Source organism: Neltuma alba, unplaced genomic scaffold, assembly GCF_004799145.2.
Source record: "Neltuma alba isolate B1F8T4 unplaced genomic scaffold, ASM479914v2 tig00011559_pilon, whole genome shotgun sequence".
Classification (NCBI taxonomy): domain Eukaryota; kingdom Viridiplantae; phylum Streptophyta; class Magnoliopsida; order Fabales; family Fabaceae; genus Neltuma; species Neltuma alba.
The window spans coordinates 12,501-26,316 of record NW_021636217.1 but is presented as its reverse complement, the minus strand read 5'-3'; the positions used below and the strand labels follow the sequence as shown (position 1 = coordinate 26,316).

Here is a 13,816-nt window from a genome sequence, read left to right as displayed (position 1 = left end):
TCACAAGTTAGATTTTTCTTTGAAAAAAATTTCTTACTACAATTATAAACTGTTCGAATTGAATTTTAATAATTTAAATTTATATGTACTTTAATTTGTTTTTGATAAAAAATTATAATAACGCTGAATCTGAACTTTTAAAATTTTAAAGGGTGAATGATACCAAAAAAAAGTTTGAAATTACTAAATCAAAATTTTTTTACAAAAATATATTATTATTATGTTGTTATTTATAAATTCAGTGTTGTCAAAATCTATTAAAGTGTTATAATTTAGAATTTAGTAATTTTATTTTTATTTATTTATTTATTTATCTTTTTAGATTTTCCCATGTTAGTAATGGTGACTGAGGGAAAGGAGGGAAATTGGGAAAATGAGAGGAAAGGGACAGGCGACAGCCGAAAGGGAAAAGGAGAAACCCATCTTTAGTTGACTCCCTGTCAACAACTGATTCATAAAAACACAGATATTGCAGAAGCAAACTAGCAGTAATTATCCAATAGATCTTCTTGCCATTGCTGGTAGTGATCACGCTTCACACCTTGAGAATCATTTGCTACTTTATTTTGCTTCTGCATTAACTTCAAATGGTTTAACTTTTTTGCAGAACAGAATACTTCTGGAGAAGAAACTCATTGTTTCGTTTTGAATTTCTTCCTCTCCAACTATGGCTTCTTCTTCTTTCTATGAATCTCAAATCAAACACGATGTGTTCATCAGCTTCAGTGGCAAGGACACTAGATGTGGTTTTCTGAGCCATCTAGTAAAGGAACTACGTCGGGAGAACATCATAGTCTATGTTGATGAGGAACTGAACAGAGGAGAAGAAATATCATCCTCACTTCTGAGAGCAATTCAAAAATCACAAATCTCAATCGTCATATTCTCAGAAAACTATGCCTCTTCGAGGTGGTGCTTGGATGAGCTTGAAGAAATAATGGAGTGCATGAAAGTGAACAAACAAATTGTTTTACCCGTTTTCTACTACATAGATCCCTCACATGTACGGCATCAGAGAGGCGGTTATAAAACTGCATTTGCTGAACATGAATTGAGGTTTCAAGGAAACAGCTTGAAGGTTCAGAATTGGAGATCAGCCTTGAAGAATGCTGCTCACATATCTGGCTATGATTCGTCCTGTTATGGGTAAGCCTTTACAAAATACTAGTTAATTCCCAGCAGTTGATATATCAAAGTGTGTGCGCGCATGGCAGGCTACCTAATTTAGACCTTGAAAAACATTTGTCTTCGATTTTTAGAAAATTCGAGCATGTTTTGCATTACAATGTTTAATTGGTAATTATCTGATATGATATTCCAACAGTTTCATACTAGATCCTAAAAGTTCCATGAGGTGCACAGGTAGATACTACATTTATCTAATAAACGGCTTGGATTAGGAGTCATTGAATTGTATAACACATATAAGTATAGCACTTGTTGATCACCTATTTTGTTCCATCTTCTTGTTCTGATACATTCTTTTTTCTTCTTTGATTCAGTACTGACTCTGAGCTCTTAGATGAAATCGTCAAGGATGTTTTGTTAAGAGTGAATGATATCTATCCTAGTGAGTCAAATGGCCTTGTTGGAATTCATCAACATCTTGATCGTATTAGATCATTTTTGGAAATGGAGTCAAGACAAGTTCAAATCCTCGGAATTTGGGGCATGAGTGGTATCGGTAAAACAGCCATTGCACGAGTTGCATTTGACAAATTCTCTTCTCTCTATGAAGGCTCTTACTTTTTAGACAATGTGAGAGAAGAATCACAAAAGCATGGGCTGGAATGTTTAAGAAAGAAACTTATTTCTGAACTGCAAGAGGAGAAATCCACTTTCATTCGTAGAAGGCTTATTAGACGAAGAAAAGTTTTAGTTGTGCTTGATGATGTGGGTACCGCAGAACAACTACAACATCTAGTTACAGAAGGATTTCATTGGGGGCCTGGGAGTAGAGTTATTGTAACAAGCCAAAACAAGCAAGTGCTAATTGCTGGAGGAGTTCATGCCATACATGAGGTCAAGAAATTGGACTTTGAAGAATCCCTTAATCTTTTCAGCTTAAATGCCTTCAAAAATAGCCATCCCGAAAAGGGATATGAAGAACTTTCAAAACAGGCAATTGCTTATGCCGATGGCCTTCCTCTAGCTCTGAAAGTTTTGGGTTTGCATCTTTATTCTTGTGATAGAGAAACATGGGAAAGTACATTGAGAAAACTTGAGGGGCGGCCCGATCGTCAAATTCAAGATGTGTTGAAAACGAGTTATGATGGATTAGATGATGTACAAAGGGAAATATTTCTTGACATCGCTTTCTTTTACAAGGGAGAAGATAAAGATCATGTCAAGAGGCAACTTGATGCCAATAACCTTTTTGCTGCTTATGGAATAAAAGGACTTCTGGATAAAGCTCTTATATCCATTTCAAATGACAATGTAATACAAATGCATGACTTAATTCAAGAAATGGGTTGGGAAATAGTTCGGCAAGAATGCGAGGAAAATCCTGGAAGACGTAGTCGGTTGAAGGACTTTGAGGAAGTGTATGATGTGTTAAAAAATAATAAGGTACTAGAAAGATATCTTATCTTCTCTCTGCAGATGATTTTTGTACAAATTGCAGCCAGATTCATATCATTTACTTTTCTTATGAATTTGTTTTATTTTTCAGGGAACTGATGCCATCAAAGGCATAGTATTATATGCTTCTCTCTTTAAAGATGTACGGTTGAATGTTGACGCCTTCAAAAATATGACTAGTCTCAGAGTCATCAAGTTTTACTCTTCCTGGCATGTGAGATCTTGTAATGCGCACCCTCAAAGTTTTTTGTCGTTCTCTGATGAGCTAAGGCGCCTAGAGTGGGATGGACACCCATACCCACATCCTGAGAAACTTGGTTGGCATTCTATTCCCAACAACCATGTTGGGAAACTTTGGAAACTAGTGCAGGTAGATGTACTTGTATCATTAGTTAGTTGTCTTTATTCAAATTCTAAAATTTTCCCCATTTTTAAAATCTCTCGTTTAATTGCTTCAGGATTATGCGAATTCTAAGAGAATGAGCCTTGGCAGCTCAAAACAATCAATGGAGTTGATTGATTTCACAAAGGCACAGAAAATTGAATGGGAGGATATGTGTTCTTGTAAACGTTTTTGTAACGTCAATTCACATATCTTGTCTCTTTCCATGACTGCTGCTGTGAATTTAGTTCGCTCCAAAGATTCAAAGAAACGTCACAGGGAGAGTAATGTCGGATCTCTTATAAACTTTGATGTCGGTTTATGCTTTAGTGTCAGGGTATTTTCGTCGTCATCGAAGGAAATACCAGAGTTGGATTTTGTAACTTCAAAATTCGAAATACCGTGCTCATCATCAGTTCGGGGTCTCAGTGAGCTAAGAAGGATCAGACATGGTGATTCAAGACTAGAGATTCTTCCCCGAAATGAGTTGTGTTGCCTGAGATTTTTTGAAGGGCTTAGTCTTTCTGATTACAGACAAATGAATCAAAGCCCAGAGCTGCGCATCCTATTTGACGCCTTGCTCGATTTAAGAGAGCTATTTATGACTGGACACAGTGTCTTCTTTAAAACCCCTCGGCAGCAATTGCCCATCCCGGAGAGCATGGACTTGTCACGTCTGGCATATATATTGGACTGTAACCTATCTTCTGTAATGAACCTATCCATTCCTTTTTTTTCTATAATGAACCTATCTTCTCTTCTCTATTCCTATTCAAAAAAAAAAATATATTGAAACTTATTACTAATACAAGACCAGAATATTCGGAAGACTCTTCTGACCAAACAAATAATTGTCAGCAAAGTTGTTTTTTTTTTTTTTTCAAATCCAAAGAATTCTTATTACTTTATACATAGGTCATCGATTTCGCATTGTATAAAAGGGGGGCTGAAATGAAATACTCATTTTTTCCATTTTTCACCCGTTCAAATCATTTTATTGACATGAGTGTTCTATATCGAAAAAAAGAAATTCCAACTATTTTTTTTTGAAACCTTTTCTATATTAACATAGTAGTAGAAAGAGTACTACGCTGCGTCTAGACTTCAAACTGCTTAGCTTTAACCATGTTAATGGTCCCAGATTATTGGTTGATAGAGAATCAAAGTGGATTTACCAATGAATCACGAAATGCTATGGTTCTTAAATATGATTTCTTAATTTATTCATAATTTATTCAGAAGTAATTCGCGGGATCATGCACCTTTTCCTAGTTATAACGAAAAAAAGAGTGCAGTTGGTTGGAACCAACCTATTCTTGAAATAAACAACTCGCACACACTCCCTTTCCAAAAAAGATCAATACACCAAGCACTACACTTAGATTTATTGGATTTGTTGCTAAAATATCGGTATTAAACCCGAAACTCCCGGCGGATGGCCAGTAACCCAAAGAAAGGAAAGAATCGGTTATATTTTTCATATGATATCATCTCCTCTTATAGATAGACTAATTATCTTTCTATGATTTCTATTTTTTATCGATTTTTTTTATTAATCATTAATCTATTATTATTATCTAATATTAATATAAATCTAATATAATAAGTTCGAATTCGATTTCTATATTCATTATTCATTCTATTTGAATTTTTCATTTTTTAATATATTAATATTATTAATTTTTCAATATATTAATAGAAATATCAATATATTTAGATATTGTATATTGATTTTATTTAAAAAAAATTGGTCAATTGGAGGATTTCCCACAAGAAAATGATACTTATTAGAATTAGATACCAGGTCTTATGTCAATTGCCAAATACCTAGTTTTTTGTAACACTTTTTAAAAACTTTCTAAAAAAGGAGGGGGTTCGTTGGACTAAATAAAAAAGGGAAGGAAGAAGGCGAGTCAGTATGCTAATTACTCACCCTCAAATCAGCCCTTCCCATGGGTTCTTGTCTGAATCCGACCGAATAAATAATTGTAGAAGTAAAATCTTAATAGGATTCGAAAAAGCAAGAGCAGCAAAGCAAGTCCACGAAAAAAAAATATATGTATTTGATTTGTATTTTTAGGATTAAACAAAAGGATTCGCAAATAAAAGCGCTAATGCTACAACCAGCCCATAAATTGTTAAAGCTTCCATAAAAGCCAGACTAAGCAATAAAGTACCCCGTATTTTTCCCTCTGCCTCGGGTTGTCTCGCGATCCCTTCTACAGCTTGACCTGCAGCAGTACCTTGACCAACCCCAGGTCCAATAGAAGCAAGCCCGACAGCCAACCCAGCAGCAATAACCGAAGCGGCAGAAATCAGTGGATTCATGATAAGTTCCTCGCACCAAAAATAAAGAAAAGAAATAGTTAATGATACAATCAACCAACAAATTATGACTTAATTATTCAGATTTATCCAGTCGAAGTAATTAAGAATTCCGAATTGAAACAAAGAATATTTATTGAACTATAATAAGATTTATCGAACTATCAGAAAGACTTCGATATTTCTTTTTTAGTTTCTATCCACATAGTTTTTGTGAATCCCTACAACTTTTGTTCTTATCTTACTTTACATTTCCAAACCATTCTTTGATTTCTTCGTTCTTTTTCTTGATTTAATCTCTTTAGTCATTCAAGATTGAATTCACAATTCTAGATACTAGATAAAACGGAGGGACTTCTATTTTTGAATCCCTATCTAAATTTACAGTAGCAGGGCAAATTTAGATATACGTTTAGTTCATATATAACTAGTTAATATCTAATATCACATATACATGTGTTTTTTACATACCGTAAACCTATTATTCTTGTTCTTGTCTTAGATTCAATCGGATTCGAGAATCTTTTTTGAAACATCCACAAAACAAAGAGCTGTCTTATAGCGATTAGATTCTATACACCTAGTTTGACCCCTCCACTCCTACCCTATTTTTTTTAATCTCGTTTTTTTTAAAGCCTTCTCTTCCTTTTTTTTATCACGAGCCCATATGGAGAAAATCAATCTAAATCAATTCAGTAGACCGAATTATTGCATAGAAATATCAGCATTTGAGTGATCTAAGTTCATGTAATTTTATTTTATTATTTATTCCAATTTGGTCAATCGTTGAATTGAATGACTGAATGAAAGGAGAATCTATATAACATCTTTTTAATCACACGTCGTAAACGGAGATACCATACAAATTCTTATTCAAATTATTTTAAATTCTGGATCCTAATACTAATATATCTATACTAATATATCTAATACTTATATAATTATAATTATTATAATTATATATAAAATTCTATATAATTTATAATTAATATTTATTAATTTATTAATTTATTAATATTATTTTATTAATATTAATTTATTATAGAATCTAATCTAAATCTAATAATCTAATATTTAATGTTCTAATTGAATGAACAAAACAAAATACAACAAAACAATCCAAATCCAAAACAATAAAAAAAAGAATATTCATTGAAGGGAAGTATAAATTGGTCAAAGAAAGAGTTTTTTTAGGAAAAATAGGAAAAAGATCTTTTAGATGGATCTCTTTCCTATTTTTTTTTACAATTCCCTGGTAATCTTTTTTACTTTTAGCCAAAATCGTATACTTATTTTATTTAGACCTTATTTGCATCTTTCTTATTTTATTTTGGATAACCTTTTTTTTTCTTTCTATATTTTTGTTCCGTTCCCTTAAGTAGATTATTTTGAACCGCACATACATTGCGGCGGGCTAAGCTAAAAACAACGACTATTTCGAAAACTAGTCAATGATGGCCTTCCATGGATTCACCTATATAAGCCGCAGCTAAAGTTGCAAAAATAAGAGCTTGAATACCGCTTGTAAATAATCCAAGGAACATGACAGGTATAGGAACCACTAAAGGTACTAAAGAAACAAGAACAACAACTACTAATTCATCAGCTAATATATTTCCGAAAAGTCGAAAACTAAGTGATAAGGGTTTTGTGAAATCTTCTAAGATGTTAATCGGTAAAAGGATTGGGGTTGGTTGGATGTATTTACCAAAATAACTTAATCCCTTTTTTGAAAGACCCGCATAAAAATATGCTACCGACGTAAGTAAAGCTAATGCAACAGTAGTATTTATATCATTTGTGGGTGCAGCTAACTCCCCATGAGGTAACTGGATGATTTTCCAAGGCAAAAGAGCCCCTGACCAATTAGAAACAAAAATAAATAGAAACATAGTTCCAATAAAGGGAACCCACGGACCATATTCTTCTCCAATCTGAGTTTTGCTCACGTCTCGAATGAATTCAAGGACATATTCAAAGAAATTCTGACCGTCAGTAGGAATGGTTTGTGGATTTCGAACAGCTATAATGGCTGAAACTAATAAAATAGCAATTACAACCCAAGAAGTAATAAGTACTTGGGCATGGACTTGGAAACCCCCTATTTGCCAATAGAAATGTTGGCCTACTTCCACAGCCGATATATCGTATAATCTTTTTAATGTGTTGATGGAACATAATAGAACATTCATATTGCCCTCTGAAAGAAATACAACTTTAAAAGGAATTATTTTGATTCAACCATCTCTTTTTCGGCTTGTCTACTTCAATTTTTGATTTTGAATACCAACTAATCACATAATATCTCCGGTTATTCTTTTTTGCGCGATTCAGTAATAGTATAGTAACCGATTCCATAAATCTATGGAGTTCCCCAAACCAAATAATTTATTTATCTTATCTTATTATTAATCAAAAATTTCGTATATAGCTAGAACGACCCTCACAAATTGCAAATACTAATTTGGTAAGAATTAATCGGATTGAAGCTATAGCATCATCATTAGCTGGAATCGAAATATCCGCGAGATCCGGTTCACAATTTGTATCGATTAAACAAATCGTTGGAATTCCCAAAGTGATACATTCTCGAAGAGCCGTATATTCTTCTTGCTGATCAACGATTATTACAATATCGGGTAACCCCGTCATATATTTAATGCCGCCCAGATATGTTTCCAAGCGAGATAATTGTCTCTTCACCATAGCGGCATCTCTTTTCGGAAGACAGTTGAGTCTCCCCGTCTTTTGTTCCGTTCTCAAGTCCCTGAACTTATGAAGTCTCCTTTCTGTAGTATACCAATTCGTTAACATACCACCGAGCCATTTTTTATTAACATAATGACACCGAGCTCTTATTGCAGCCCGCGCTACTGAATCAGCTGCTTTATTTTTGGTACCAACAATTAAGAATTGTTTTCCGCTACTTGCTGCATCAAAAACTAAATCACAAGCTTCTGATAAAAAACGAGCAGTTCTAGTAAGATTTGTAATATGAATACCCTTACGCTTTGCAGATATATAAGGTGCCATTCTAGGATTCCATTTCCTAGTACCATGGCCAAAATGAACTCCTGCTTCCATCATCTCTTCCAAAGTTATGTTCCAATATCTTTTTGTCATTTATCCCCACACTTTCTCTCTTTTTTTTTTCAAATAAAAAAAAGAATTTGAAAAAAAGAGATCAGGTATCCTGAAATAGAAATAAATAATTGTTCCGATGGAACCTTCTCTTCTACCGAAGATTGGCCGTTGATACACGATCAGGCCATTCATTTTTTTCTATTCGTTATTATCTTTATTACTATTACCAAATAAAATGACCGCGTTGAAAGGAAAGAATCCGCTCTTAGGAATGATTAAATCCTCGAAATGATTGCTCTGATATATCACATAAATTCTTTGAAATGGAAAAATCAAATAATTCTCTGTGGTGGAACAAAATATCTCTCATTTCTCCCTCGAAAATTCTTTTTTTTTTCAAAGTAATCTTGTTATGTTGCCTTGGCCTTGAACGGTGCATTAATCTTTTGAATCCGGTACCAACGGGTATCGTCCCTCCTAAAACAACGTTCTCTTTCAGACCTTTCAACCAATCGATACGACCCCGGAGAGCGGCCTTTGCTAAAACTCGAGCAGTTTCTTGAAAACTGGCTTCGGATATAAAACTTTGAGTATTCAGAGATGTTTTCGTTATTCCCAATAATAGGGCTCGGTAACAGATCGCTTCTTCCAAAGCACGTCCCGTTCGTTCAGCTCGCAACAATCCAATTAGTTCACCGGGTGAAAAAACATTAGACATTCCATCTTCTGAAACCAATACTTTTGATGTTATTTGACGCACAATAATTTCTATATGTCTATTATGGATCTGCACCCCCTGGGATCGATAAACCTTTTGGATCTTATTAACCAAAGAAATACGACTTTGCGCTATAATTAGCTCAGCACCAATCAAGAATCCCCAGGGAATGCCAAGAATTCTTGTTATACGCTCGTTCCAACCCTCAACTCTCTTTTCTAGGTTCATCGATATTGAATCAATCGAACGCACTTCTAATACCTGTTCCACTTTTGGAAGACCCTGTGTTATATCACCAGATCTCGATTTTTCATATATAAATGTAAGTAATATATCTCCTTCATAAAGCATTTCTCCATAATGGCCATGAACAGTTGCTCCTGGAGTCGCCAAATAAGGGTTAGCCGATCTTATTACTACAGAATCAATTTGAACAATTAGAACTTGACCCGATTTTAGGTGTGGTTCGTTTTTAGCTATACATACATTTTCACAAAGAAATTGCCCAAGGTTAATTATTGTATATGCTTTTTCACAAGAATTATGATGATAATTATGATAGAGAACATGCCAATTAAAATGGAATGGATTCAAAACGATGTTACTGCATAGATCAGGCTTATAAATTCTCCCGTTTTCGCTCATTAAATAATATTTAAATACTTGAAAAGTTTCCTTTAAATTGTCAAGTTGCAAATATTTAGTTATCGAGATCTGATTATGAGTTATTAAACGGTAAAATGAATAAAACTTTGCAACTTGAAGGGCTATTCCTAAAGGGCCTAACGAATTCCTAATTGGAATTAGAGGATCTCTTTTAATTGATTCTTTTATCACATTGTGATATTTTACATCGTTGAATGGGACCATTTGAAAACAATGATCCGATGACAAAATTATCAAAGATCGGCATTCCTTATTTCTATTCAACATACGAATAGTTCCGTGATTTTGGCTAAGGGATTGTTGAATCTTTGCCTTGGAATAAATAGAATAAAATGGATTGATATTAGTGCGATCTGACTCATTATCAGCGATCAATCTTGAACCGGAGAGATCATTCCTTTTTCTGATATACGAAATATGGGATTTCACTAAGTCAATTCTTAGAAAATCTCGAATCAAACCATTTGTACTTACTTCAACAAAAGAAGCGCGGGTCTCTTCAATAGAAGAAATTCTTTTGTCTCGATCCCAATTCAAGACTAAACAAGTCCGAACTAATTGAATGCTTGTGTCAGAAATTCCCTGAATTGGTTTTCCATTTCCATAAAGAATATAATTGACAACTTGAAGTTCCAGATTATCCCTTTCCCGCAACAGATCCTGGGGGAAAAGTTTTACTAAATTTATACCATCCGCTATTTCATATATAATTACGGGTCGAACTAAAACAAAATACTTTTTCTTGGTAGGTGTGATCCATTGGACATAGATCCAATTTTTAAATTTTTTTGATTCCGTAGAATTTTTTTTTTTACCGTTCCGAGTGGTATCAAGATGCCGCTGTGTCGGGATATCTTATCCATCTCTCCAGGAAAATAGATATCCCCAGAAAAGATTTTTAATTCAATCCTTTTTTTTTTCTTCTCCACTCGAACCAATCCGCCTACTCGACTTCTTATATTGACAGTGATTGGTGTATCTACTCCAATGATACTATTGTTTCGTACCATTATGGAAGAAGATTCAGGTAAAATATGCACTTCCTCGGGAATGAAAAAAAATCGATCTACTTTCATTTGGTATTTTGGCTTCAATTCTTTGACTCCTCGATACTCAATTAAATCCTCTTTTTTGAAAATGGAATGAACTCCTATAGTCCTATATTTAGTAATTCCTGAACTCTTTTTTCTGTATTGAGGATCATCGAAATAAGCAAGAATACTATTTCTACGAAAAATGCCATTGAGAGGTATTTCAATCGAGATACCGGAAGGGGGCATTAGTTCTTTGTCTCGTTCTTGAATCGATTGGAATGGAATGATTAATCTATTTCTTCGCCTCTTTGCCAATAAATCCGAATTCTCGTGGAGAATAGCAGGATATATGAAATTAAAATGACCCATACATAGGATTCGATTAAGCCCTGAATAATCAGGAATCCCGCTTTTTTTTTTATCAGAAGGATTTGAACTAAAGAATTTGTGTCTTACTTGAACTTGATCATTACTTACTACAAGGTTAGAAATATATCTTCCTCCGGCAGAAGGAGAATGAATGTTCATTTGATCTTGATCCTTGTGGAGTGAAAAAGAGATTACACCGGACCTGCACGACCTTCCTGATAATATCCATAAATGACTTGTTTTTGGTAAGATATGGACATTACTATATGTAAATTCGGGTGCATGATACACATCGGTACTCCAATGCATCTCTCCCTCTGAGTCAGAATAAATATGCTTTCGAACCCTCTCTTTAAAATTAAAAGTGTATGTTCCCGCGCGAATCTCAGCAATCACTTGTTCTGATTCTACATATTGATCGTTTTGAACTAATAGAAAACTTTTTGGTGGAATAGTCACGTTATGTATAATATTTTCACTTTCAATAGTTACATACAAGTCTATATAACATAGAAAAGCAGGGTGCCCATGACGTGTACGTGTAGGATGAACCAAATCCTCATTGAATTTGATTTTTCCATTAGAGGGGGCTCGTACATGTTCTGCAGTACCCCCTGTGAATACTCCGCCAGTATGAAAAGTTCTTAATGTTAGTTGAGTGCCTGGTTCTCCAATAGATTGACCCGCAATAATACCTACAGCTTCTCCCAGTTCCACCAGGTCGCCATGAGTAGGACTCCGGCCATAACACAATCGGCAGATCCAAGATGTACTCCTACAAGTAAAGGGGGTTCGAATAGATATTGGTTGTGTTTGAAAGGTTATGAATCGATTGACAAGTCCAATCCCAATATCTTGATTTCGAATGGCAATGCATCGTGAACCTATATATATATCGTCTGCTAATACACGACCAATTAAAGTTTGTATCAAAATTCTTTCCGGCATCATCCCATTTCGAGGACTCACAGAAATCCCTCGAATGGTGCCACAATCCGTTCTACGTACAACAATGTGTTGAACCACTTCAACAAGTCTGCGGGTAAGATATCCAGCATCTGATGTTCGTACAGCAGTATCCACAACTCCTTTGCGGGCTCCGTAGCAAGAAATGATATATTCTGTTAAAGACAGTCCTTCACGTAAATTGCTTTGAATGGGTAAATCAATCATTTGTCCTTGTGGATCCGACATTAATCCTCTCATACCTACTAATTGGTGTACTTGAGATGCATTTCCTCTAGCTCCCGAAAAAGACATTATATGGACTGGATTAAAAGGGTCAGTCATCCTAAAATTAGGATTCATTTCTTGTCGCAAATATTCACTTGTAGCATACCATATCTCAATGGATTGGCGTAATTTTTCTACCGCATGCACATTCCCATAATGATGGTGTTTTTCCAAAATCAAACTTTGTTGTTCAGCATCTTGTACTAGCCATCCCTTAGAAGGTATTGTTAAAAGATCATCAATTCCTAATGAAATGGATGTAGCAGTAGCTTGCCGGAACCCCAGAGTTTTTACTTGATCCAGGATGTGTGATGTATATGCCATTCCGAAGTGATCTATTAATCTGCTAATAAGTCGTTTAATGGCAGTTCCGTCTATCACTTTATTGTGAAAGACTAGATTGGCCCGTTCTGCCATAAGTACCTCCATATTCCGCTTAGTGGGGTTCGGTTCGACAATGGGTTTGAGTCAATGATTGGAAAACTTCCTTTTATTCATCTTGATTCGTGTAGAAATTTAAGAACTAGGATCCTAGTTGAACCGGAGAAACCCGAATTCACACCGGTATCATAAATTTACTTAGCTTAGATACGATACATACGATCTATATGATTAGATACTATATGAATAGGCCCTGCAAAAGCCTTGGATAGCTTCTTCGATTTCTCGATAAAAAGAAATATGACCAACAGTGGTTCGAATGTATATACAACGAATTTCTTTTTTTATACTTCTTACTACTAGATAGTGCCCATAAATCTCATGATAGGTACCCAAAGATTCGTAGTGAACTTCGATAGGAACTTCTCTTGAAGAAATAACACATTGATCTAGTCGCCACCGAAGCCACAAAGGACTATCGAAATTTATTCTTTTCTGTCGATAAGCTCCAATTGCATCATAGGAATTAGAAAAAAAAGGTTCTTTTTCTTTCGTATACTTATAGTTATTATCGTAAATTCTTTCATTTTTATAATTTCTGCGATTACACGGATTATACCTGTTTGCACAAATACCTCCACGATTCCCGCTCGTTAATATGTAAAGCCCAATAAGCATATCTTGAGTTGGTACGGAAATGGGATCACCAATAGCCGGAGACAAGAGATTCATATGGGAAAACATAAGTAAACGAGCTTCTGCTTGAGCCTCCAAAGATAAAGGCACATGAACAGCCATTTGATCCCCATCAAAGTCTGCATTGAATCCCTTACAAACTAATGGATGTAAACAAATAGCACGTCCTTCCACTAAAATGGGTTGGAATGCCTGTATGCCTAATCTATGCAGAGTAGGCGCTCTATTCAGCAATACGGGATGCCCTTGCATAACCTCTTGAAGTATTTGCCATACAATCGGTTCTTTTTCCCGAATTTTACTCTTAGCAACTCCTATGTTTGAAGCAAAATGTTTTTTAATTAG

General features: G+C 34.8%; 1 protein-coding gene across 1 annotated transcript; it reads left to right on the top strand.

Annotated features, from left to right (window-relative positions):
- Window positions 1–667: 667 nt before the first annotated feature.
- Window positions 668–4,118, top strand: LOC114714963 (TMV resistance protein N-like). Its single transcript, XM_028899759.1, has 5 exons — window positions 668–1,146; window positions 1,503–2,571; window positions 2,675–2,953; window positions 3,042–3,644; window positions 4,107–4,118. The coding sequence occupies exons 1-5, from the start codon at window positions 668–670 to the stop codon at window positions 4,116–4,118; spliced, it is 2,442 nt and encodes an 813-aa protein (XP_028755592.1).
- Window positions 4,119–13,816: the final 9,698 nt, after the last annotated feature.

Excerpts from the sequence above, each read along its gene's own strand:
- LOC114714963 (XM_028899759.1), top strand. The coding sequence starts at position 668 with ATGGCTTCTTCTTCTTTCTATGAATCTCAAATCAAACACGATGTGTTC. Across the intron at positions 1,147-1,502 it reads TATGATTCGTCCTGTTATGG|TACTGACTCTGAGCTCTTAG; the intron begins GTAAGCCTTTAC and ends TCTTTGATTCAG. Across the intron at positions 2,572-2,674 it reads ATGTGTTAAAAAATAATAAG|GGAACTGATGCCATCAAAGG; the intron begins GTACTAGAAAGA and ends TTTATTTTTCAG.